Consider the following 27,300-nt stretch of genomic DNA (forward strand, 5'->3'; position numbering starts at 1 on the left):
GCAAAATTAATCTTTTAAAAGGTTAAGATTTGGGGGTTAAAACGCATATTCCGAACCAAATCATTAACCATTAACCTTTTTCTAAAAAGAGGTTAATGTTCGAGTCCAAAATACTGTGTTTCGAAGATGGTTATTAATCTTTCAAATGATAAAGTGAAGGAAATGAAAGGTAGAGACAATCGGTATAATGCAGAGCCAAACAAAAGGCTTCCAAGTTTGACAAAGCTCTCAAACCTTCGTCTGCAAATATATTGAAGAGAATCTACACAGTGAACAATGGGCAATTTCGGATTTCTAAGAGTTGAAAAGAAAAAGTATAAGCCAGTAATCTGAGCATGTGAACTGTTTGACATAATCATAGTTATGGGTTTGCGGAGCATCAAGTTGGAAAGAACCTGGTAAGATATTGTTATGCGTGGCTTTGGAGAACCAGAAAATACGATATGCAGAGCTGATTAAAATATGGATGTTACATCTCCATTGAGTTGAAGAAATGAACTCAAACACACCAACCTCTGGCCAGCCTATGATCAACGTATTCTTCTCATCATATATCTTAGAACTTTCCATCTGCGTCTCACAATACATGACAGTTTGAATCTTTGATGCATGTGAAATGTTTGTTAGAATGTCTTCTGAAATAAAATGTAAGATCCAAGTCTGGAGCCATAGACAATTATGTGAACTATTTGGTAGAAAAGCTCTACTCTCTGCCCTGATTGCTGATCCAAATGTGACACTTGATATAGTCCCAGTAGATATGGTTGTGAACTCAATACTTGCGGTAATGGCAAAACATGCTGCCAAATCTGGCCAGCTTCTTCAAGTAGTTTCTTCTATTGCAAATCCAATACTTACAGGGGAACCTTTTGGGATGTTTTATCGGTACCTCAAAGCTCATCCTTGTGTTGATATTAGGGGCAGATCAATAAACGTAAAGGATTCCCTCAGCTATTTGGCAACATGGAAGGTCTTGATTTTCACGCTTTAAACATGTCACTCAATGTAAATGGACATTCTTTCGTACAAATGGAATAAGCTTGTGTTTGATGCTTTGAAAATCTTCAACAAGATGCCTCATAGAAATATCGTATTTTTCATATTTGCAATTGGAGCAGTACAGTCTGATTTAGCATGTAACGTTGGAGTTCGATTACTGGACAGGGGCGGCTTCGACATCATCTGGAAAGACTGATTGAATAGAGAGGCACAAATTCCAATGGTGGAAGACACTCGATTTTGACTAAAAATAAAAATAAAGATTGATAATTAAACCTGTGAGGAAGAATGGTAGAAATTGTCCTCCGATCGTTTTACCCCACATGATATTCATTGCACACAAAAAATAAAAATAAAAAAATCTCCCTTTCCTATTTTGGTCCGTAGGTGAATGCTCGAAGCATATGGAAGATGTCATCGTATGTCAAGTAATTGTTAGATATAATTGTTTTTGAAGTAGTCTTTGTGTCAATAAAGAAGTCCTAGTTTTCAAGAGGTCAATTTGAAGTAGTCTTTAAGTCCTATTCTGCAAGAGGATCCAATCTTCAGGGAGAACAGAGTTTTGTTTTGTTTTGAATTCTAGTTACCACGTTATAAGCTTGTAAAACGTGGTTTGTTATTTCCCTTCTATTTTGTAAAGGCTATAAATAGCCCCAATTAGCTGAAATCAAATAACACATTCCTTCCAGCTATTTCAAGGTTCTGATTTCCAACAATTGTTATCAGAGCCATCGTAAGGGGCCTGGTTGAGTGTGTGCGAGTGTTTGTGAGAACTGTGAGTGAAACAAGTGTGAGCATGTGTCTGTGAGAAGTGTGAGTGAAACACAAGAGAGATAAAAAATGTCAACCTCAAACAAGTTTTTGAAACCGTCCATTCCGTACTTCGATGGCCATTATGATTGGTGGTCCATGACGATGGAGAACTTTCTGAGAAGCAAGGAGATGTGGAGCTTGGTGGAGGAAGGAATCCCTACTGCGGCAATTGGGACATCAGCAGCAAGTGAAGCACAGAGAAAGACCATGGAGGAGGCCAAGCTCAAAGATTTGAAGGCCAAGAACTATCTGTTCCAGGCGATTGGTAGAGATATCTTGGAAACTATGCTTGAGAAGGGGATGTCAAAGGCAATTTGGTACTCAATGAAATAGAAGTATCAACGGTCCACGAAGGTGAAAAGGGCACAACTTCAAGCCTTGAGACGGGAGTTTGAGTTGCTTGCCATGAAAGAAGGAGAAAAGGTAGATAGTTTCTTGGGACGAACCTTAACTACGGTTAACAAGATGAAGTCAAATGGTGAGACAATGGAGCAGAGTACAGTGGTTAGTAAGATACTTAGATCATTGACGGCCAAGTTTAATTATGTTGTTTGATCAATAGAGGAGTCAAATGATCTAAGTACTTTGAGCATTGATGAATTGCATGGAAGTCTGCTTGTCCATGAACAAAGAATGCAGGGACACCAAGAGGAGGAACATGTGTTGAAAGTGGCTCAGGAAGATAGGTCTGGTAGAGGAAGGGGTCGAGGTGTGCTTAGAGAAGGATGTGGTAGAGGCAGAGGGAGACAACCTCTAAACAAAGCAATCATCGAGTGTTTCAAATGCCATAAGTTGGGACACTTTCAAGACGAGTGTCCCGACTGGGAAAAGAAAGAAAACTATGTTGAGCTCGTGGAAGAAGATGAGATTTTGTTGATGTCCTATATAGAGCCTCATCAAACAAAGAAAGAAGAGGTATGGTTCCTTGACTCGGGCTGCAGTAATCATATGATGGGGAACAAAGAATGGTTCTGAGATTTGGAAGAAGATTTTAGTCGGATAGTGAAACTTGGAAATGACACGAAAATGGTAGTGGTAGCAAAAGGAAGGATAAGGGTGCTATTGAATGGCATAACCCAGGTAATATCTGATGTTTATTATATTCCTGAGCTTAAAAACAATTTATTAAGCATAGGACAACTTCAAGAGAAGGGGTTAGCCATTTTAATTCAGGATGGAACTTGTAAAGTATTTCATCCTAGGAGGGGGTTAATTATGCAAACTGATATGAGTAGGAATAGAATGTTTTATCTATCAGCTGCTATGGCACCAAGAAATTCTATGTGTTTACAAGCTGAAGCTGTATCAGAGAAAGAAGCTTATATGTGGCATTGTCATTTTGCGCACTTGAACCACAAGGGACTAAGAACGCTTTCTGATAAGATGATGGTGGTTGGTTTACCCTCTTTGAAGTCTCCAAAGAAGGTATGCACTATATGTTTAACCGGCAAGCAACATAGAATTCCTATACCGAAAAGGAGTGTGTGGAGGGCATCAAAGCAACTTCAGCTCGTGCATTCAGATATATGTGGTCCTATCAAGCCAGCTTCAAACAATGACAAGAGGTACATCTTAAGTTTTATTGATGATTTCACTCGTAAAACTTGGGTATATTTCTTACATGAAAAGTCAAAAACTTTTGCTACATTCAAAATTTTTAAGGCTTGTGTTGAGAAGGAGATAGGTGCATAGATTACTTTTTTGAGGATAGACAGGGGTGGTGAGTTCTGCTCAAACGAGTTTAAAGAGTTTTGTAAATCATAGGGCATCAATAGACAATTGACGGTAGCTTTTACTCCTTAGCAGAACGGAGTTGCCGAGAGAAAGAACAGGACAATTATGAATGTTGTTCGATCCATGTTAATTGAGAAGCAAGTTCCTAAAGCTTTCTGGGCCGAGGCTGTGAGATGGTGTGTGCATATTTAGAATCGATGCCCAACAGCAGCAATTGAAAACAAGATCCAGAAGAGGCATGGAGTGGAGAGAAACTAGTGGTGGAGTATTTTCAAATCTTCGAATGCATAGCACATGTTCATGTACCAGATCAAAGGAGTAGTAAATTGGATGATAAGAGTAGAAAATGTGTCTTCCTAGGAGTTAGTGATGAGTCCAAGGTGTGGAGATAATATGATCCAGTCTCAAAGAAGATCTTCGTCAGCAAGGATGTGGTGTTTGAAGAAGAAGAAAGTTGGGACTGGGGCAGAACAGAGAAAGAAATCAAGCAAGACACATTAGAATGGGAAGATGAAGATGATAGTGATGGAGAGGATGACCAAAATAAAGATGAAAATGGTGGAATAGGTTCAAACAGTTTGAGTAGTAGTCCAATAGAGTTACCTCCAAATGAGCCAAATTCTAATATACATGGAGAATTGGTTGAAGGGAGGGGTGTACGAGGAAGAAGAGCACCAAGTTGGATGGTAGATTATGAAACAAGGGAGGGATTATTCGAAGATGAAAACTTGAATGCAATGATGGTGACTTAGAATGACCCAGTTTCATTTGAAAAAGCAATAAAAAGCAAGAAATGGAGGGAAGCAATGTCAGCAGAGATTGAAGCCATAGAGAGAAACCAAACTTTGGAACTCACTGTGTTTCCTAAAGGAGTTAAACCTATTGGAGTTAAGTGGGTGTTCAAAACTAAGCTTAACGAAGATGGGGATGTGGAAAAGTTCAAAGCGAAGCTGGCGGTAAAAGGGTATGCACAATGCCATGGAGTAGATTACACTGAAGTGTTTGCTCCAGTGGCAAGATTTGATACCATTCGTATGATACTTGCAATGGCTGCTCAATTCAGTTGGGAGGTTTTTCAACTCAATGTGAAGAGTGTTTTTCTTCATGGGGAGCTCAAGGAGGAAGTGTTTGTGCAGCAACTCGAGGGATTTACAAAGAACGGAGAAGAAGAGAAAGTCTATAGACTGAGGAAGGCATTATATGGCCTTAAGCAAGCACTGCGAGCTTGGTATAGTAGAATTGAAGGGTATTTCGTGTGAGAAGGTTTTGAGAGGTGTCCTAGTGAGCACACGTTGTTCACAAAGTTGAAAGAAGGTAAAATATTGATGGTAAGTCTTTATGTTGATGACTTGATCTTTATTGGGAATGATAGAAGCATGTTTGATGAATTTAAAAATTCAATGATGCTGGAATTTGATATGTCTAACTTGGGGAGGATGAAACATTTTCTCGAAGTAGAAGTTAAACAATGTACGGATGGAATTTTTATCTGTCAGAGAAGGTATGCACGAGAAGTATTAGCAAGGTTCGATATGGAGGATGCTAATGTAGTAAAGAATCCAATAGTACTAGGTACAAGGTTGTCCAAGGATGAGGGAAGCGTTAGAATTGATGAAACTCTATTCAAGCAGGTGGTTGGAAGCCTCATGTATTTGACTGTAAGTAGAGCTGACTTGATGTATTGTGTTAGTTTGATAAGCAGGTTCATGTCCAGTGCCACTATGTCACATTGGCTTGTGGCAAAAAGAATTTTGAGATACTTAAAAGGTACAACTGATCTTGGGATCTTTTATAAGAAAGGAGAAAGTAGCTTGAGACTCATGGCCTTTACAGACAGTGATTATGCCGGCGACTTAGATGATTGAAGAAGTACTTCTAGTTTTGTGTTTATGTTGGGGTCTGGAGCTATTTCTTGGTCCTCAAAGAAATAATTAGTGGTTTCTCTCTCTACTACAGAAGCAGAGTATATAGCAGCAACATTATGTGCTTGTCTGTGCGTTTGGCTCAGAAGGGTGGTGGAGAAGCTTGGAATTGAAGAGAAATTAGGCACTGTGATTATGTGTGGTAACAGCTCCACTATACAGCTGTCTAAGAATCCAGTATTTCATGGAAAAAGAAAGCATATTGATGTGAAATACCATTTACTAAGAGACTTCATGAATGATGGAGTCATTGAGCTGAGCTACTACAACTCTCAGGATCAGATTGCAGATATTATGATGAAACCAATAAAGTTGGAGCAGTTCGAGAAGCTTCATGGAATGCTTAGAGTGACTGGAGTAAGCTAAGTGTAGATGCATTAGCTTAATGGAGGGAATGTTAGATATAATTGTTTTTGAAGTAGTCTTTGTGTCAATAAAGAAGTCCTAGTCTTCAGGAGGTCGATTTGAAGTAGTCTTTAAGTCCTATTCTACAGGAGGATCCAGTCTTCAGGGAGAACAAAGTTTTGTTTTGTTTTGAATTCTAGTTACCACATTATAGGATTGTAAAATGTGGTTTGTTATTTCACTTCTATTTTGTAAAGGCTATAAATAGCCCTAGTTAGCTGAAATCAAATAACACATTCCTTCCAGCTATTTCAAGGTTCTGATTTCCAACAGTAATACATTGTCACAGGGAATGTAATGATTGCTAGATATGCACGAAATAGAATTGTATAATAAGGCATTTAGATCAGGTGTAATGGCAATGAGTACATAAGTCTAGACAAAGTAAATTTTACTAATCTCTTCTTTATAGTGTGATAAGCATTACGAGAAAGAAGGTGATTTGTCCAAGCATCGAATGAAGGGTGTCCGATGATAATGTTTGAATACTTAGATTTCTAGCCGCAGAGAGAAGAGAAGAAATTAGAGCTAGTGTATTGATTGGTGATGTCTGACCAAGCATGTCAAGATTACTTGCCTTGTCATCCAGACCATACAGGAGCCTGTTGGAAGTAGTTCACAAGCACTTGGAAAAAATGTGCTAGTCAAATAGAAAGGAGATGTCTGACCAAATAACCAACTCAAGGATCGATGTCCTTTCCAAAATAAAGAGCAATTTAATGGTGTCTCTCGGATATTCTTGTAATGCAGACTAGAATGGGGAAATATGATTGGCTATTTTGATCTAGTATATCAATAGCCTATGTAAAGTGTGCCATGAAAATTGTCAAGGTTCAGCTGGAAGTCTAGAATGAGATATCAGCATAGATTAAGGCATAAAATTTTGGATTTGGAAATAAGGGTACACTATGTTAAAGCTTTGGTAGCAAGACAATTTTTGGAAACTGTGTAGGAATCTTGTTCTTGTGGTCACAAATTTCTTTAATGTTCTTGGTGCAAAGAAATAAAAAGTAAACACATTTTGAACTCTCTTTCTACATATGTGAAAGTTGAAATTTTGATTCTTTCTATGTAATGGGTGTTTTCACGATATTGTGCAAATGTTCATAAGTTATCAAATCAACATTATGTTAATAGTAGCCTTCAAGCGTTGATCTTGATTGTTGTTATCAGTGGCTTATGTTAATTCAACAAAGCTATGAAGTCATGTGGTGCATTCGTCATCATGAGTTTTCTCATCTTTTAAAGTTTGATTTCATTTTTATTTAAAAATATCAAAATTATATCATATGAGGTAGCTACCCTTCTAAATGCAAAGGAAAGCTGCATACCAAGGGCCTATCCAAGTATTGAGAATGGTTTGCCACATACACTCTGTTGGGCCATTTTACAATGACAAATATATTTACCAAAAAAAAAAAATCTCGTTATTGTTTGCAAGATATACTACGCATGTTATAACTAGGATATACAACTATCATGTTGACTTGATAGTTTGTATACTCTTGATAGTTTGTATAATCCTTAATATTACATGTTAGGTGATATCTAGACCTATTCAAACCTTATTGTCTTCCCTAGTTAAGAGAAAGTGATGAATATGATAGTGTCCATCATCCTGGAAGGATGTACAATGATTCAATTAACTATCATCTTTATATGAAAGCATTCATCTTTATTTGTTTTTTATGGTTTACACTACAAATTCACTTGATTCCAATTTTATTTTTTTAATTCTAATTAGGAAAAATGTTCTTCAAGCAAAAAAATAATCTTAGTCAGAAGATATATTACATATGAGTTCAGGTAAATGTTAGACATTTGCTAAAAACATGGCAATGTAACAACATACATAATAAACGTGCTTCCAAATTTAAGTTAAACAGAAGAAACTTGTCCAACAAACTTCTTAAAAACTAAGAAAATACAAAATTAAGAAACTCATTCAAGAAGATTATAAAACTCATTAAGTACATTATAAGTTCATTAGTAAACACATACAAAATTTTAAAAATCAATTCCCTTTATGAAATCATTCATCCTTACTTGTTTTGTATAATTTATATTACAAAACTACTTAATTGATAAATAAAGGTTAACTCTAATTGAGCGAAAAATCTTCTTGAAGGAAACAATTAATTTCAGTCTAATGATATACTAGCTACATGATTTTAGTTTTCATTTCAACAAGTGGTTATTCAAATTATTCCGTGGCATTTAAATTCAATTCTTTGTTGGATACAAAACTATTTTCTATTTATCTGGTTGAAAGAAAGATTCACAAATATATTAACATTAAAATAGAACATTGACACACATTCAGATAGATAGCAATATGCCAATCAAATGGCACAAAGTAAAACCATTGCTATGTACTACTAATGCCTTCAATGGAAATACAGAGAAAATGAAATAGAAAGGATATATCTTATTTTTGTTGAAATATTTAATGCATATTTACATTTTCCCTTGGAGCCAAATGCTCACCTACCATCCTCATAACAGTCAGAAATAATGAATGTGGTAGGTGAGTTTTTGAAATCTAAAAAGAGGGCAAAAAGAATTTTCCACTAAGACAAAATGGAATGTTTTTTATTCATTCGTTCAAGGAGTTCAGCAGATCAGAGAGAGAAAAAAAGTTGTAGAGCAGAAAAGAAAGAAAAAAAGAAATTGATTAGCAGATTAGCATGAAGTGTTCAGAAGGTAGAAGAGTTTCAGTATGTGTTGGATCTCCTGTCATTCTATAAGTTTGCAGTTTATTGTTTTTGACCTGTTGAAGTAGTAATTCCTCTAGAAATTCATGTATACAGCCATTAGAGTTGCAAGTTTAAATTTTAAAGTTTAAAGTTTTAGGATTATTTTAGGGTTTTCTGTTGAAGCCGAATGCTCCTAGATTTTTGTAATAGTTTGAAGCAAAGTTGAATATCAAGCAAGAAGGAATATGTGAATGCATTTTTCTTCCTTATTTATTGCATTTAAGAAGTTCATTGTTGAAAGCTCCAAGCTTTGGTTCTCTAGTTTATTCGCGTTGAAAATCTGGTCTTTATCTAACTTATAATTTTTTAGTTGAAGTTGAGCTTACTTGGCATCCATTTGAGGTAAGTTGCCCTTTGAGTGCCAAGTTCACTGAGCATCTTCTTGTGCTGACCTAGCTTGGCACCTTCTCCTATCACTTGGCATCAGTTGGTGCTGAGAAAAACTACCACTAGGCACCTTCACATGCCAAACAAAACTATCACTTAGCAATAGTTAGTGCCAAGCAAAATTATTAAATTTATGATTTAATATTTCACATGGTATCAGAGCTTTGAGGCCCCACATCCATAGTGAGTTAGGGCATACTTTTTGAGATATTTGACATGGCAGGAGATGTAGGAAAGATATGGCAGCAACCACCACCTTTCAATGGACAAAATTATGATACATGGGCAAAGAAGATGAAGACTATAATGGTTGTAAATGATTTTTGGGAGTTTGTAATTAATGGGTTGAATGATGTCACAAACCCAACTCAGTATGTTGCACTCACAAATGCACAAAAGACTCAGCTAAAAGGTTGTGGGATGGAATAAATCCTTCTTTGGATATATTTTTAAGGAGGTTGAATAGACATTAGAAGAGATTGAGGAAGTCATACAAAATGGGGATCTCGCTATTGCTACCCATGAGGAGTACATACATACATACACATATATATATGTATGCATGTATGTATGTATGTATATATATATATATATGTGTGTGTGTGTGTGTGTGTGTGTGTGTGTATGTATATGTATATGTATATGTATATGTATATGTATATGTATATGTATATATATGTATATGTATAATATGTGTGTGTGTGTGTGTGTGTATGTGCACACGCGCACGCATACTATACATACATACATACATGTGGGTGAATTGTAATATGGAAGAATATATTCTTAGTGTCATCAACCTAGTGATTGATGATAGAAAGGTTTGTAAAGAACAGGTTAGGGAGGTGGTCTTTTCTATGGTAGTGTATAAAGCCCCAAGGCCTGATTTCTTCTCCCTAACTTTTTTCCAATAATTCTTGGACATCATCAAATGTGATTTATTACATGTAGCTCAGGATATTTTTTGAATAGGTAGAATTCTTAAGGAACTTAATCAGACATCTATAGTGTTGGTCCCCATGGCATAAGTACTATCTCCATTGGTAGAATTTAGGCCAATTACCATATGATATACTATCTACAAAATCCTTTTCAAGGTGGTAGTAAATTGCATAAAACCTTAGCTTGACAAAGCTATCAACTCCACTCAAAATCATTTTTTCCCTGAACGCTAAATTTTAGATGTGGTCATAACCTCACATGAAATCTTATATTCCTTGGAAACAAGTGAAAACCCAGTTATCATGATAAATTTGGATATTTTGAAGCTTCTATTGTAAATCCTAGATAAATTTTGTTTTGGGGAGAGAATAATCACTTTAATTGGGGAAATTATTAACTTGGTCCTATTTTTTGTATTGACTAATGACTCTCTGAATGAGTACTTTAAATCCATGATGGGGTTATGTTAAGGAGACCCTCTGTCACCATATTTATTTATTATGTTAGAAGAGATTTTTGGGAGAAACTTCCTAGCTATGGCTACTCGAGAAGAGATCATGGGAGTTAAGCTAGCCACCTCTCTGCTACTAGAGGAGCTACAATAGTTTATTGATGATACTTTTTCATATGGGTTGCCTTCAATAAGAGAAGCTAAATCTTTGAAGAATATTTTGAATAGGTGTGTAGAGGTTTTTGGATAATATATTCACTACTAGAAAATAAAGCTCTATTTGTTTAATACTAGGATTAACTTTCAGCATTGCACAACTAAGGAACTTAATTGTCAAGTGGATTACATCCCTCGAACTTATTTTCATCTCCCCTTTACTCTCAAACAAGTCACTCCCCATTCTAGAATACAGTGGTTGAAAGAATACAAAAGAAACTTGCAGTTTGGAAAGGTAAGGTTCTTAGCAATGTTGGAAAACTTCGACTAATTATTTCTTCACTATAGGGATTACAGTCTATTTAATATACCTATTTAAGATTCCAATCCATTTCAAGGATATCTTTGAAATAAATCAAAGAAATTTCTTATGGGTGTGGATTGAGGAAAAGATGAAGATCTAGTCAGCTAGGAGAAAGTTTGAAAGCCTAAATGTCAGTGGGATTGAACCTAAGAAGAATAGGAAACTTAAATAAGGCCCTTATGACTATGATGGAATGGAGACTAGCTCAAAACTTAGCTAAATGGTGTAGAATAAAGAGGTCCAAATATTTATTGGGTATGTCATTCAACCAATATTTTATAATTTTTAGCTCCCTACTAGATTAAGAATCTAGTCCAACATTGTACTATATATATATATATATATATATATATATGAGGAGGGGTGAGGTGGAGCATCAATGACGAGAATACAGTTATATTCTAGAAAGGAATGTGAATTGGGCAATCTCCTTTTATTAGCATTGAATTATCCTTTTTGAGGGATCTTACTATGGCTAATGATGGTCTTATGGTGGCCAATTATATTGAGTACAGAAAGTGTAGAAGCCCAAATCCTAGTAATCTTGACCTAAAGGATAAATCCTTACATGAGGAACTATGGAAACTCCTGAAAGAAATTTGTATCCATTACTTCCCAAATATAGATATGTTAAGTTTGGGAAAAAATTCTTTGAAAGATTTTAGCATGAGGTTGGCGTATTATAGCATTATTGGTATTAGATGTTACTCTAAAAGATGGAGGTGTGTTTCGAATTCTTACTTTCTCCCCGAGATAAACTTTTTTGGGTATTCATTGATCCACAATAGCATCTTCACTATTGATAATCTCCAAAGACATGGATTTTTGATGGCTAACAGGTGCTCACTTTGTTTTTTTGAGGCAGAAACTATTCCTCATCCCCTAATCCACTACTCTTATACTTCTATTATTTGGTGAAATGTGTGTAGATGCATGAGGATAACATGGGTTTTCAACATTGACACCCAAAAATTCATTTCCAACTAGGAGTTCTCTTCTAACCATCCTATCATTAAAATGCTATACAAAAAATTTCTCCCCTATAAAAAAATAGGTAACACAAAGGCTTTACAAAGGAAAGTCACAAAAGGAAATTGACCCCCACCAATTGGTGTAAACTTAATTTTGACAGATTTGGGAGGAATGTAAATGCATCAACTAGGGGTTTCATATGGGATTATAGAGGAAATTGTAGTAAGCTATATGTGAGAAACTATGGTAAGTTCTTAAGAAATGAAAAAGAGGCTTTGGACCTACTTTTAGATTTAGATATAGGTATTAACTTGGGTATCCCATAATTGGTAATTCAAGGAAACTCTCTCCTTCTCATTGAGGCTATTAAAGGGGTAGGAAGGATGAGTTGGAATGCTACATTAATAATTAGTGATGCTCATATTTTACTAAAAATATTTATTGACTCTACTATCCAACATGTCTACCATGAGGGTAACCAAGTGGCTAATAGTCTGGCTTCATATGATTATGGTGTCATCAATGAGAATGCTTAGGAAAGAGAATGTAATATTTTGATATTGATTTTATCACTTATGCAAAAAGAGAAAAACTTATTACCATTATGACATTCTCAAAAAAAATTCTCATGTATAATGGGCTTCTAGGGTGAAGGGTTTAATTATGATGATTTTAAAATAGGCTATCTTTTCAATAAGTACATTAATTATACTCATTTATGATGAGGGCATGTCCAATACTCATGGTAAGATATGGAATGATTTTTCACAATCCCAAAGTATGAGACCTTCATATTTTTGAAGGAATTATAAACATAATTTATTTCACAACTATGGAAGGGTTATGCGGTCGCAAGTTGGGAATATATTTTATTTCATTTTCACATGTCATGAAACCAGTTGTTATCATTGTAACAATGCCATTAATACCATCATGATTTTTTGTCAGTTGAGAAAAAGGTCATCTTTATGGTTTCCTTCCTATTTTCTATAGTTCTTCTAGTTGTTTAAATGTGAGTATGTCAGGAATCTCAAAAGATGTGGTAAGGGAGCTTGGAGATGAAGTGGCTATGGAGATTGGAAATTCTCACACTAAGATACCAAGAATTGAGGATTTCATTAGAAAGGATAAATCTACCCATACTTACCTATGTCAATGTGGTTTGATTCCTTTTATGGAATGCATAAAAGGCCATTGCAAAAGAGTTCTAGTCAACTTTTTGATTCTTCAAAGGATTGATAGGTAGCCTGTTAATGGTTTCTTATTGAAAATAACTTAGTAGTTCATTTCAAATGCCATTGGTCTATTGAAATCTGATTGAAAAGATTATTATTGAAGAAGGAAGATTGTTGATAAATAATATTTTCAATCATTATTTTTCCACTAATGTCAAACCTGCTATTTGCTGGAATGAAAATTGCTTATAAGAGCCAACTACTATCACTTAGTTGATTGATGAAGAGGATTTAATCAATAAGATGTAACACAAGCACCTTAGGGAAACGTTGAGTTATGGATTTTTAATGAAGTACAAGGATCAATTAAGATGATGGTAAAATGATTTATTGTCAATACACTTGAAGATACAGATGTTGGCTACACTTAGAAACTCTAGAAGAGCAAGTTATAACAAAACTGTCTACAAAGCTTGAGTAAATTTATTAGTGGGTGTTGAGCAAGTTAGTTCATGCCAAGTAGATTATCAATAAGTGCTGAGAAAATGAAAAATCTATTGTGTGTTGAGTGAAATAGAAGGTGCCAAGAAAATTTAGGTGTTGACCATCAATAGAACTTAGTTGATGCTAAGTGGATCCACAATAGGTGCCAAGTAACATAGTATGTGTCCAGCATCAAAAAGTCAATAGTGCCAAGCTGCTACATTATTTAAAAAGTCAACGATTTGCCAAATTTGAGCCAATAAGTTTTTTACCTTGAATTTTGTGTACTAGATGGAAGATAAGGATATTGAGCTCATGGTACAGAACTCTAGGTAACCAATTTTAGGCAAATATAGGTGGATTCCACATGATGTTTCTAGAAGAAACAAGATAAGGGGAAGATACATCATATCTTACCTAATCCATTCAAACCCAAAATAAGATTAGGAAGATTAGAGTGGGAAAAGTATTCCAAAATCCTACTTAAGGAGTTATAGGTAAAGAAGTGAATAGAGATGGGAGAGAGTGTGTGATGTCAAGGAGAAGGCATTGAGAGGGAAGAATAGAGTATAGAGACTCTGCTTCAATAGGTGACCACAGAGGTGATTGCATTGGCACAATAGACATGGAGACTGAAGGAGACAAAGCTTGAAAGGAGGTCAAGTTGTCAAAGCTACAGTGACTAAAATCTAGGAAAATTTTTGAACTAAATTGAGATCTGAAATTAGCAAGTTATGTTGTGAGTTATATCATATCAAAAGGCCTTATTGTTACTCTCTAGCAATTCTATCAGTTAGGGAAAAATCCTATCGAATTAGGTTAGTCTAACAACCGTTGAGAAATCATTTAATAGGGTTATATTCAAAGTGAATGTTTTAAAGTCCTTTAGCTAGGCCCACTTCTAACAGGGTGGTTGAAATCCCTTAACTGGGTCACATTTAACAATGTGTTTTGTAGCCTTTAACAGGGCAGGGCTTTCACAAGGCATCACTTTAGAAGAATGAGAAACAAGGTAGCATGTTATTGGTGGTTTTTCCCAAATTGGGTTTCCATGTAAATCACTATGTTATGTGTTGATTTTTCATGTCTTATTCCTACATGTGGATTTATCAGTAACTTGCTAAGAAGAATGTTTAGCTTGGATGCATGGTTAGTTAAAATGGGCTCACTATACTTAGTGAAAAAGTTTTATTAGGAAATTTGGACCTTGAATAACTAATTCACCTCCCCTCTTAGTTATTCTAGAGAATTTCTAATGTGGTATTACCCTATAAGGAAATAATTAGAGGGAAGAAGAAAGGGTTGCAGAAAAAGAAATCTTGAAAAAAATCTTTCAACCAAATGAGGCTCTTGAACATGTTTATGGTTGGTTTGGTTGACAAAACATTAAAGAGCCATGGGACATGGTCCGATGTGCCATTATGAGGTACATTACTCTTAAAGATAGGTTTAAGGTGTTATATTGTTATCATTTCCCCATTATCAACCACTTTAGAAATATGTATTTTCATCTCTAATTATATCCTTTTGATATGCATTATTTTATTTCATGGAGGATCCCTTCAAGAATATGTGTAAGAAAATAGACAAGAGTAAGAGCTATACCATTTATCATCAAGCCCTAATTGGAAAAAGAAAAAAAGAAAAATTTGTGGAGGAGAGAGAAAGTGACGAAAATTAGAGGAGAAATAATAAAAAAGTAAAAAAAGGGAAAAAGGAGAAAAGAAAGGAAAAGGTGATTTCTATTTTCGAGGTGCATAGGTGGCATAATAGAAAAAAATAAAAAATAAATGGTTGTCATTCCATTTATCGAGGTAAGTGGGTAGAATTCTAGAAGGTTGTGGATAAGTCATGCATGGGGTGGTAAGTGCCTATTTAAGCAAGGCATATGAGCATTTCTAAATCAAGCTCAAGGGGAAGCTTGAGGAGTAGATGCTCAAGGAGAAGCTTGAAGAAGTGGAAGCTCAAGGAGTAGCTTGGAAAGGTGAAAGTTGTGGAAGGTGAAGCTTGGAAAGCTTGGAAGTTGTGAGAGAGAAAGAGGAAGTGAAGAGTGAGTTTTCCTGAGTCTATAGATAGAGCGTCGAATGTGAGGCAGTTTACACTTGGATCTTGGATAAAGTTGGAGAAGAGCTAGTGTCTGCGATTTAGAAACAAGGAGGTTTCTTGGTGGCTTGCGAGCACAAGTTGAGATCTCAAAGGTTTCTACCAGAGTGTGGATCTGGACTAGCTTGGGTTTGGATTGGATCTTGAGAGATCTTGAAAAAATGTTATTGTAATTGCTATTGAATTTTTAGGTATAATAAAATTGTCTTCATATTGTTGCATTATTGGTTGTGAGGTTGTAAGGGTGGTGTGGCCCTCTATCAGTGGTATCAGAGCGTACCTACATTAGTGGTATCAGAGCAGGAGATCTTGAGTGTACAAGCAGATCGCCGAAGTGTGAGGCAGGTTGTACCAGGACCTTGGTTGGGTAAAGTTTATCAGAGCGAGAAATCCTGAGTGTACAAGCAGATCGTCGAATTGTGAGGCAGTTTGTACCAAGACCTTGGTTGGGCAAAGCTTATCAGAGCTTGTGGATTGCAGATCCGTTGTCCTAGACTTGTGATGTGGTTCCTGATTGTTCATGCGAGGTGGCAGGTTGTGATCTGACTTGCAAACAATTTGGTTGTCACAAGGAGCATAGGAAGGATTTGTTGTAGAGGGTTTACGAAGATCTTGGGAGATGGCTCCGAGAGGATTGGACCCTAAGCTGATTGCAAAAATCCATGATATAATGGAGAGGAATTTTTCTAAGATGATTTCTATGTTGGATGCTAGATTGGCTAATCAAGCAAAGAAGGTCAAGGTGGAAGAGGATGGTTTTGTTGATCAATTTGTGGAGTCTGATGCAGAACCTGCAGAGCAACTAGAGGTTGTTGCTGAAGATATTCCTAATGTTGTTGATGTTGGGACCAAGGTTGGTTTTCATGATCAGTTGGTTGAGTCTGACATGGAGACTGCAGAGCATTTGGTTGTGGATGATCTAGTTGGTGTTGGTGGTAACTTGTATGTTGCAGAGCATCTTGTTGTGAGTAATGAGATGGTTGGTGTTGAGAGTTTGGCATGTGTTGATGGAGATCTACATGTTGCTACTAATGTGGGGTTTGTTGCTATGGGTGTGAATTCACTAGTTGCTGATGTGAATGAGGGTTTTTTGATGAAGAATTATGTTCAGTTTGTTTCTAGGAGTGAGCACGCTGATTGGATGGTTGAGATTTTGGTGTTTGATAGAGTAATACAAATGTGGAAGATTTGCATGGTGGTTTTGTTGTTCCTGTTGAGGTGGAAACCTTTGGTGAAGATGAAGATGGTGGTAGATCTTTCTTTTGGCGTCAAAGTGTGGGACACACTTTTCTATCTACCGGGGGAGTCTGATGCAAGAGCATCTTGCATGAAAAAAAAAATTGAAAAAAAAAAAATTTGGAAAAAAATAAATAAATAAATTTGTGGAGGAGAGAGAAAGTGACGAAAATTAGAGTAGAAATAATAAAAAAATAAAAAAAGGGAAAAAGGAGAAAAGAAAGGAAAAGGTGGTTTCTATTTTCGAGGTGCATAGGTGGCATAATAGAAAAAAATAAAAAATAAATGGTTGTCATTCCATTTATCGAGGTGAGTGGGTAGAATTCTAGAAGGTTGTGGATAAGTCATGCATGGGGTGGTAAGTGCCTATTTAAGCAAGGCATATGAGCATTTCTAAATCAAGCTCAAGGGGAAGCTTGAGGAGTAGAAGCTCAAGGAGAAGCTTGAAGAAGTGGAAGCTCAAGGAGTAGCTTGGAAAGGTGAAAGTTGTGGAAGGTGAAGCTTGGAAAGCTTGGAAGTTGTGAGAGAGAAAGAGGAAGTGAAGAGTGAGTTTTCCTGAGTCTGTAGACAGAGCGCCGAAGGTGAGGAAGTTTACACTTGGATCTTCGATAAAGTTGGAGAAGAGCTAGTGGCTGTGATTTAGAAACAAGGAGGTTTCTTGGTGGCTTGCGAGCACAAGTTGAGATCTCAAAGGTTTCTACCAGAGTGTGGATCTGGACTAGCTTGGGTTTGGATTGGATCTTGAGAGATCTTGGAAAAATGTTATTGTAATTTCTATTGAATTTTCAGGTATAATAAAATTGTCTTCATATTGTTGCATTATTGGTTGTGAGTTGGTAAGGGTGGTGTGGCCCTCTATCACTAAGGCATTAAGTTTGATTGAGGCAACAATGATAGAGATAGTTTTTCCCAAAATTGTAGCAGCAAATTATGAAAAGAAAGCATGGGATATCCTTGAGAAAAACTTCAAGGGGACTGATAAAGTCCATACAGTAAAGCTACAAAATATAAGGAGGGAGTTTGAGAACCTTCAGATGAAGGAAAATGAATCAGTTGCAAATTTCAGTTCAAGGACCTCCAATGTGATTAACCAACTGAAGTCAAATGGAGATGACTATCAAGAGCAGAGGATAGTGGAAAATATATTGATGAGTTTACCATAAATATGACAATTTGGTCATGACTAGAGAAGAGGCAAAAGATCTCACTGTTTTGACAATGGATGAGTTGATGGGTATTCTTCAAACTTATAAGTATAGGATCAATAGATCTACATCTTCTTCTTCCCAAGAGAAAGCATTCAAGGCTTAGTCAAATTCAAGAGGAAAGGAGAGAGGAAGAAATGGCTTAGGTAGAAACTCTAGAGGTAGAGGCCGAGGTAATGGAGGACAAAGAAATGCTACTGCAGAAAGCTCAAGAAGAGCAGAGGGAGCAAGCACTTCTCAAAACACTTCAAGAAAAGGTAAGAAAAACTACAATTCAAATAGGAGTGATGTAGAATGCTACTACTATCATAAATATGGACATTATAAAATTGAATGCTAGAAGAAGCAAAATGATTAGTCAGGACAAGAAAATGTGGCTGATGTAAACATGAGAAGTGGAAATAATGTCACTACCTTCATGATGTGTAATGTTGGTAAAGAAGGAAGCCCTGAAGTTTGGTGCCTCAATAGTGGATGTAGCAACCACATGAGTGCTAATAAAACCTTGTTTTCATTTATTGACAAGAGTTTTAAATCTAAGATTAAAAATGGGTAACAATAGAACCCTACTAGTAGCGAGGAAAGGATCTATTATGGTCTGCACCAAGCAAGGGGAGAAGAAAAAAATACAAAAATGTGTATTTTGCCCCTGGTATGAAGCACAATCTGATGAGCATTGGTCAACTCCTTCAAAATGGATACAAAGTGCTGATGGGAATGATAGCTGTGTCATTCATGAAAAGAATGGGAGCAAGAACTTGCTTGTAGTAGTTCAAATGACAAAGAACACAATGTTTCCCTTGAGGATAGAGACATTTTTCTCATATCAAGTTGGTGTTGCACCTCACACACAATCAACTCTAAGGAGTGTGATTGAAGACCCTTCATAGCTATGTCACCCCAGGTATGGTTATCTTGGTTATGCTGGTTTAAATTTGTTGTCAAATAAAAGAATGGTAGAAGGTTTGCCAGGAATAGGAAATTCATGTGACAAGTGTGAGGCTTGTATTTTGTGTAAGCAATATAGGCTTCCCTTTAATCCTAGAAATTCTAGGAGGGTTAGATATCTATTAGAGTTAGTGCATACTAACCTAGTTGGTCCTATGCAAGTTACTTCTATTGGGGGGAGTACTTATTTCATGACATTTATTGATGATTTCAGTCATAGGACATGGGTTTATTTTTTGAAATCTAAATCTAAAGTATTTGATAAGTTTCTTGAGTTCAAAGGTTAGACTAAAAGAGAATGTGGACACTATATCAAGATCCTAAAATTAGATAGAGGAGGGGAATATACCTCCAATTATTTTGGAAATTTTTGCAAGAAACGTGGCATAAAGAAAGAGCTCGCAGCAAGCTATACACCATAGCAGAATGGAGTGACTAAAAGAAAGAATAGGAGCATTGTTGAAATGGCAAGGAGCATGATGAAGGAGAAAAGTCTCCCATCTGAATTTCGGGGAGAGGTTGTGGCAACAACAATTTATCTAATTAATAGCTATCCTACAAAAACAGTCCGTGATAGAATTCCAATGGAAGCATGGTCACGAGGAAGATGGACAGTTGAACGCCTAAGGGTGTTTGGATGTGTTGCATATGCACATGTGCCTAAAGAGAAAAGAAAAAAATTGGATGAAAAAAGTGTGAAGTGCATCTTCACAGGGTATAACTCAGAATCAAAGGCATACAGATTGTATGACCCATTGAACAACAAGATGATTCTCTCAAGAGATGTGAAATTTCTTGAAAATCAGTCATAGTATGGACCGATTAATGAATCACCGAGAATCTCAAGTAAAGTTTCAATTATGAGTGAAGAGGAAGCTGATGAATAGCAAGAAGGAGAAAATAGAAGAAAAGGCAAGCAACCTCAGTCATTTCCGAGCTCCTCTAGGCATGACCGAGTGTTAGTGCCAAATAATAGTGATGACCGAACTAGTTGGCAAAGCAACAGTGGTGAAGATTCTGATCCCACACTCTCCTCCCTGATACCAAGAAAGACCAAGAGTCTTAGGGAGATATGCCAAGATGAAAGGTATAAAGATTATGATGAGAGTGTTAATTTTGCATTATTTTCTCATAGTGATCTAATCTATTTTGAAAAAGTTGTTAAGGAGAAGAAATGGTTTAAGGCCATGGATGATGAGATAGATGCTATAGAAAGAAACAAAACATGGGAACTAACTGAATTGCCTCCTAAAAAGCAAGTGATTGGAGTGAAATGGGTATAAAGGCAAGATTGATAGACATAAGGCAAGGCTGGTAGTCAAGGGATACAAACAACAATATGGCAGAGATTATAATGAGACATATGCCCTAGTTGCAAGAAAGAAAACCGCGCATGTTGTCATAGCAATTGGAGCTCAACACAAATGGAAGGTGTTTCAAATGGATGTGAAGTTTTTTTTCTTCAATGGTGTCTTGAAGGAAGAAGTCTATGTGGAGTAGCCCCCTGGTTATGAAGTTGAAGGTGAAAAACACAAAGTATATAGGTTGAAGCCGAATGCTCCCAAATTTTTTTGATTGTTTGAATAAAAGTTGAATATCAAGCAAGCAGGAATATGTGAATGCATTGTTCTTCTTTATTTATTGCATTTAAGAAGTTCATTGTTGAAAGCTCTAAGCTTTGGCTCTCTAGTTTATTCACATTGAAAATGTGGTCTTTATCTAAGTTATAATTTTTTAGTTGAAGCTGAGCTTACTTGGCATCGATTTGAGCCGAGTTGTCCTTTGAGTGCCGAGTTCACTCGGCATCTTCTTGTTCCGAGGTAGCTTGGCACCTTCTCCTGTCACTCGGCATCACTTAGTGCCGAGCAAAACTGCCACTCAGCACCTTCACGTGCCGAACAAAACTGGCACTCGGCAATAATTAGTGCCGAGCAGAATTATTAAAGTTATGATTTAATATTTCACAACTCTTTGAGTGCACACCAGTTCTATATATGTCCAAAACACATGCAACTACTTATCTTTAAGTGCGCACACGACTTCTATATGCTGGCCACATCGCCCAAGGCTCCTGTTGGAAATCCAAAATGTCTACTGAATGACCTAATCACTGTTTACAGTCTAAAAGATGCTACTATGATAACTCATGGGAAATTTAGGTGGCGTTAATGACGAATTCCTGAGAGTATTGAAGAAATCCAAGTTTTCTAGTCCACCAAAAAGTTCAAAAAAACAATCACATTCATTCTCCGCCTTCCTCCACATCCCATGAATCCCTCTTGATTACTATAGCTTGAGGGTGTTCCTTTTCGATTGCCTGATTTGGGAAGGAATGTGTCTCATCAAGTAGAGTCCTATTCTTCTTTGAACGGTCTGTACCGGTCGGTTTCATCGCCGCCGGTTCCTTTCCGGTGAGTTTTTGGACGAAGGCAAGAAAATTGGCAGGATTACTTTTGAAATACTGCGGAGAGGGAATGTGCACGATTTGAATGATGGGGTTTCTACTACTTGAAATCATTGAACCGTTGATTTTAGAAATTATGTGTAAATTCTTGCTAGCGCCAAGCATTGTGTTGTGCCTGCTCGATTCCATCTTATCTGTAGATTTCATCAGAGACATCAAAAGCTGGAGAAAATAATTGGGCGAGATCAACGCAAGAATATGATGAATGATGGCTTAGAACAGATCTGCTTTTTAAGGGTAGCTGACAACACAGGTTCAATGAACAATCGCGGTTACTTCGTTTCAATTTCCATGACTTGTGCTTGGTTACGCAGCATACAAACTTGTCATTTATCATTTGTTCCATTCCCCTCAAGAAATCAAATTTTGTATTAACCTTATTTATTTATATCGTGTTTTGGAACTATAGCAATTGTGGCTATGTAGGGCCTATATACATTGACTGAGAAGTCTAAGTGCTAAATATCTTAAAATTGGAGGTTTTTTCATTTTATATACGTGAGACTGTAAGTCAAGAATATGCCACTAGAATTATATTCTATTTTAATTTTTTTTTTAATCCAGTTCTATCAATAAAACGTTATTTACATTTAAAACTTTATGTAGTTTTAGTGTTAAAATTATTTTTGTCCATTTATAAATATTGTTTAGGATAAAGTTGTTGCTCTTTATTTTTTTGAGTGGTTGAAGAATGAACATGTTGTTCTAGAACAACCAAACAATGGATTGGATGAAAAGAGATCGATAGTTGTCTAATATTCCTTCCTTCATCAAAGATTGCAGGTCCCCTCTTTGTAAATAGACCACATACAGATATTAACAGGACAGAGAATCCTATATATTATATGAATTTAAATTTCAGAATTCAGAATAGAAAAGGCTTAATGTCACCATGATTCCTTGATTTTTGAAAATAAGATTTCATTACTTGGAAAAAATATAGATTTGTTTTTGTAGTACATGTAATTCCACTGTTCTTTTTCTTCTACAGGGATTATAGTATTTGTTTATAATATCATAAAGACCAGCTTGCTGTGTGAAAGGATTCGCACGAGGGCAAATTGGGAATCCTTGCATGGAGGCTCACATCAGTAAGAGAATTTTATCCATCACAAGCGCTTTAAATAAAGTTTGTTTTACAGGACAATTGTACTTTCCACAATCTAAAAAATGGTTTCGTACTATGTGTAATTGTGTCAAAATGGGTGAAACAATAAATTTATGGAGTTAATTGTCAATGGATATGCGGTAACATATATGCACCTCTACCAAGTGTTAAATAATGGAAGTCTTTGATACTTCCATTGAATAATGGTGCATTTATGTTGTCTCCTAGAGAGCACCAAGCTAATTAGAGGGTAAGACAAATACATTAGTAGGGATTATGGAAATGGATACATAAATAGAAACAATTCGAGTAATTTATGGATAGTTTTTTTCTCCTACGGTTTGTAAATGACGGATTTTTCATTTGTTTCATTTCATTATTTTTCTATGACTAAATTGTGTTAATATTTTTATTAAATTAATTTTTTATCATTTTGTTAATATATATATATATATATTTTAAGAGGCTCACAATTTACCATTGTGTTGGTTGTTTTATAGTTTTGTGAATAGTTTTGGTAATCTAGTTTAATAAATAAAAAAATTCACATATCTTTTATTAGTGATTGTGTTATAAAAATCTTCAATGACTATAATGAGAAATTTCTTTCCTTTTTACTAGCTTAAGCTCAAACAATAAGGCATCAACTTCAAGAATATTATTAGAGCCGTTTGGTATCTTGTATGTTGAATTTAATATGAATATTCATATATGTAGCATAAGTGTAAAATGAACCCCCAGGAATGTAAACTTTCCTCTAGAGAATTCATAGAAGTTAAGTAATGTAAATCACATTATTGTTGGCTTTTGTTTGATAGATTTTCTATCTATTTTTCTTGGACCAATTATTCAACAAGCTTTCCTTGAAGGGAGAGAGGTGTGGTCTCAATTTAAAAGTAAGGTTTAATACAATGGGTTTAGGATGGATAGGAGAACTTTTTTTAGATAGCTATCTAATTTGATGTTCTTATAAATAGAGGTTTCAACATTAGTAACCAACTTTTGTATAAAACTAAATTAAATTATGAAGAGACTCTTGTTCTAGTACAAATGATTTCTCCATTTCAAAAGGGAAGAGGAGACATACAAAATAGATAAATACATAGTAAACTAGGCTAAAAATAAGTACTTAAAAAAAAATATACATGCATATATATCAATACAACAAGGTGATTTGAGATCTAAAGATTTAGGTCTTGTAGCTATAGGAAATTTTTCCTTCAAGTATACAAGTCCCCAATAAGTGTATAGTATTACAATGCCACTCTACCATGTTCAAAATAAGAACTGCCCCATTATTCTCACATAAATAGTAATCGATTCCCAAACACAAGGAAGACATGTAAGAAGGAAATGTTCACACACACCAATTAATGCATAATCTAAAGATGTATGATGACAAAATGTAGTACACATATATGTAGAATACAATAAAACATAAAGAACACTCTACTTGTCAACTAACATCCAAGGTGCATACCAAGTACAAATAAAGTATACTAGGATTACTACTTAGAACTAACAATAGTTTATATGTAGGTAGTATAGTAGAGTTTCATTACTCTAATCATAGTAGATGAAGATTCCTTATTCTTTTATCAATCTCTATAGATGTCCAAGCTCGAACACCTGCAAGTATCCAAATTATAGTTCCTTTGATAAAATCCATTAGATGGCCAAATGGTTAATTAATCTTATTATAATTTCTTTTTAGCAAAATAAATTTTTAATTTTTTTAATTTTTTAAGAAACCCTTAACACGATTTGTACCAATCCCTTATGAGTTAGCATGTACATAAGGGTCAACTCCATTTATCTACTTCAGAAACAAAATCCTTTTGTATACAATATGAAATAAATCATAAAACCTAAAATACACATGGGAGTCAACGAGTCTCACACTAAGGGCTTAGGTTACTCAATCCACAACATAGGAGGATAGCTAAACTATATACGTAGATGCAATCTCAAAATTTTTATATACACATATCACATGTGATATAAATATCAACTATCAACTAAAAATAATATAAAAAAGGTAAAAAGAAATCAAAGAAATAATAATAGGATAATTCAAGAAAAAGTTGACTAATTTCATTTACTACCTTTCAAAATGGGATATTTTAGGGAAGCAAAAATGTTAGGATTTTGGGAAATATTTGAGCTGGAATTTTGTGGTAATCATTGTTTTGCACATTTTATGGTTAGATATAGCATTATTTCTTATTGGTAAAGATTCATTCTTAGAGAAAATTATACAAAATTTAGCTTTGAAATTTCTAATTATGGGTGGTAAAATGAGTAAAGAGAACTTAACAATTGCGAGAAATTGAGGAAGGAGAAGGAAATATAGGGTAAACTTTTAGAAGGGAAAATATGAATATGGGAAATATGAAAATATGAATTTAGCTCTACAATTTCTAATTATGCCTTATATGGAAAATATGAAAATGGAAAAACTTGAACTTATGGAGATGTTCTTATAAGTGGAAAAATAACGAAGTCAATCCAGAAGGGAGGAAATTAAAGCTTGACATACCTGTAATAGCTAACATTACTGGGCTCAATGCCAAAGGTAATATTTTCTTCTAGGATCTTAAGTACTCTAAATTGGATATAAATGAATTCCCCAAAGATAATGATGGTTACTTGTTTAAAGGGGAGGATTGTATTTATGTTATTGCTTCTATTAAATTACCTTTGTGATGTGGTCTAATTGTTATGATAGAATACATTTCTCTTGATGGGAGATATGATAGGGACAATACTTACCACTTTGTGTTGTTAAACCTCTTTAGATATAAGAAAAAGGTACAATTTCCTTTTTATCTATGGTGTTCAATGTCCTATAGTATTAATGCATTGAATCTAATCCTAATAAACCCATTATTAATGAGGTTTAATGAAGATGACTCATAATTATGTTATAAAAAAAAATCTGATCTAATTCTAAAGAAAATTGAAGATCATAGTGGTAAAAAGCCAAGATTAGCAAAAAAAAGTGGGGAAGGGTAAAATAACTTTAGGAAAAATCAGTGATTGAATACTCTGATTCTATAAAAATGAAGAAGGATAAGGTCAAGTATGCATAAATGACCTTACATAATGTGGAAGACAACGATAATGAAGAAGAGAAAGATGAGAGAGTTGGGCACGAGAAAGAGGAGGTAAAAACAAATAATTGAAAAGAAGTGGAAAAATGTGAAGTTGTTGAAAGAATATTTGGAGGTGGTATAGGGTCCCCTCTTTGTTCGTGTTCTTTTGAAAATGAAATTGTCTCATCTCCAGTTAAAGAAAAAGAAAAGTAGGTGACCTTGGATGAGAAAAAGACCCTTGTAACTACCAATAAAAAATTCACTGTTTCACCTTGGAACAATGTGGATCAGAAAGAACCTAAAGACCACATTAGGGTTGTGGATTATGAGGAGATGATTGACTATGATGTGTACATCTCTATTAATGACATTGAAATGAAGGAAACTAGAGGTCGGTCTTCTAATTCCAAATAGTTTGTGAAAAGAGAGAAAGTTTTCTAGGAAGAAATACAAAAGATGAAATAAAGAATCTTCATGTTGAAAGTTATTGATTAGCATGAGTAAAATGTGAAAATAAATAAGGAATGCATTACTGATCTGGTCATTAATCTATGTTATGGGGTTTTACAAATTTCAAAAGTGGTCTCCTTATATTTTTGTAGATTGGACAAATGGAATTTTTATTCCCTTAGAATGTTGAACCTGTAGTTTAGAGTCTTAGAAGAAATAACTGAGGAGATAAAGAACAATAATGTGTGGCTTAATTGGGAATAAGGGGGGCCATGAGGTAATAGATAGTACGAAGAAGAAGATTGATAAAATGGAAATAATGACCAAGGATGTGTTGACTAAATGCCAAGTTGGATTCTTCTATTCATTGTTTAAATAGGATGATTCTCAACTCAAAATAGGGAAAGGAGCTTAAGCTAGTGCTTGACATAGAGGAAATAGAAAAAGATGAAGTTGAGACTAGGCATGGTAAAAATACTCATTCCAACACAATGAAAAAATACAAGAAAGAGACCTATATTGGCCAAAAAGAAACAAAATCGACCAAATAAAATTTAAAGACATCAGGGGCTAAAAGAAAAATTCAAAGCTTTATCTTAAGTTCTCGTTCATTTTTGTCTCTTTCTTGTTTTTGTTTCTTTAGTTAGGCTATTTGCTTCTTCTTTTCTGTTGTTGGCTTACATGCTAGTTTTGGCCAATTTTAGTTGGTAATGGATGTGGGTGTGTCTTCAATTCAAAACATTATTTCTTTCTATTAATTATTTAGGGTTTTGGGTCCCATTTAAAAATCTTGTTTTAGCCTTAACAAAAAATAATACGTTAAACCAAATCTAAAGAGACCAAGGCAAATACCGCATAAAGATTAAAACAACCTCAACTAACAATCTAGATTATTAGCCACTTTTCCAAAAGCATAAATTCTCATAGAATCCATAATGAGTTTTTAAAATATAACAAAGAGACCTCAAAATTATTAATATAAATGAATTGTGAAAAATATAGCCAAATCTAAAAAAGTACAAAAAATAAATTAAGCCAACAAGTTATGTTTGCATTCGGATATCACTTAATAGGAATATCCTATAATAATTTCATTTATGAAATTATGTGGTAAACATGAGAGGATATCAAT

The 27,300-nt window shown here is 35.1% G+C and overlaps 1 protein-coding gene across 1 annotated transcript; it reads left to right on the forward strand.

The window, feature by feature from the left end:
• The first annotated feature begins 1,839 nt into the window (after nucleotides 1–1,839).
• On the forward strand, nucleotides 1,840–2,787 carry LOC149563181 (uncharacterized). The gene is made up of 3 exons (XM_089828084.1): nucleotides 1,840–2,070; nucleotides 2,167–2,316; nucleotides 2,452–2,787. Exons 1-3 carry the CDS (start codon nucleotides 1,840–1,842, stop codon nucleotides 2,785–2,787), a joined length of 717 nt encoding a protein of 238 aa, XP_089684210.1.
• The last annotated feature ends 24,513 nt before the right edge of the window (nucleotides 2,788–27,300 follow it).

Source organism: Cupressus sempervirens, chromosome 4 (assembly GCF_028749045.1).
Source record: "Cupressus sempervirens isolate cs-2001-9-10 chromosome 4, ASM2874904v1, whole genome shotgun sequence".
NCBI lineage: Eukaryota > Viridiplantae > Streptophyta > Pinopsida > Cupressales > Cupressaceae > Cupressus > Cupressus sempervirens.

Bases quoted from the DNA above. Each gene is read 5' to 3' on its own strand.
- LOC149563181 (XM_089828084.1), top strand. From the start codon at position 1,840: ATGTCAACCTCAAACAAGTTTTTGAAACCGTCCATTCCGTACTTCGAT. The intron at 2,071-2,166 runs GCGATTGGTAGA...CGGTCCACGAAG, and splicing joins CCAAGAACTATCTGTTCCAG to GTGAAAAGGGCACAACTTCA. The intron at 2,317-2,451 runs GTTAGTAAGATA...CAAAGAATGCAG, and splicing joins CAATGGAGCAGAGTACAGTG to GGACACCAAGAGGAGGAACA.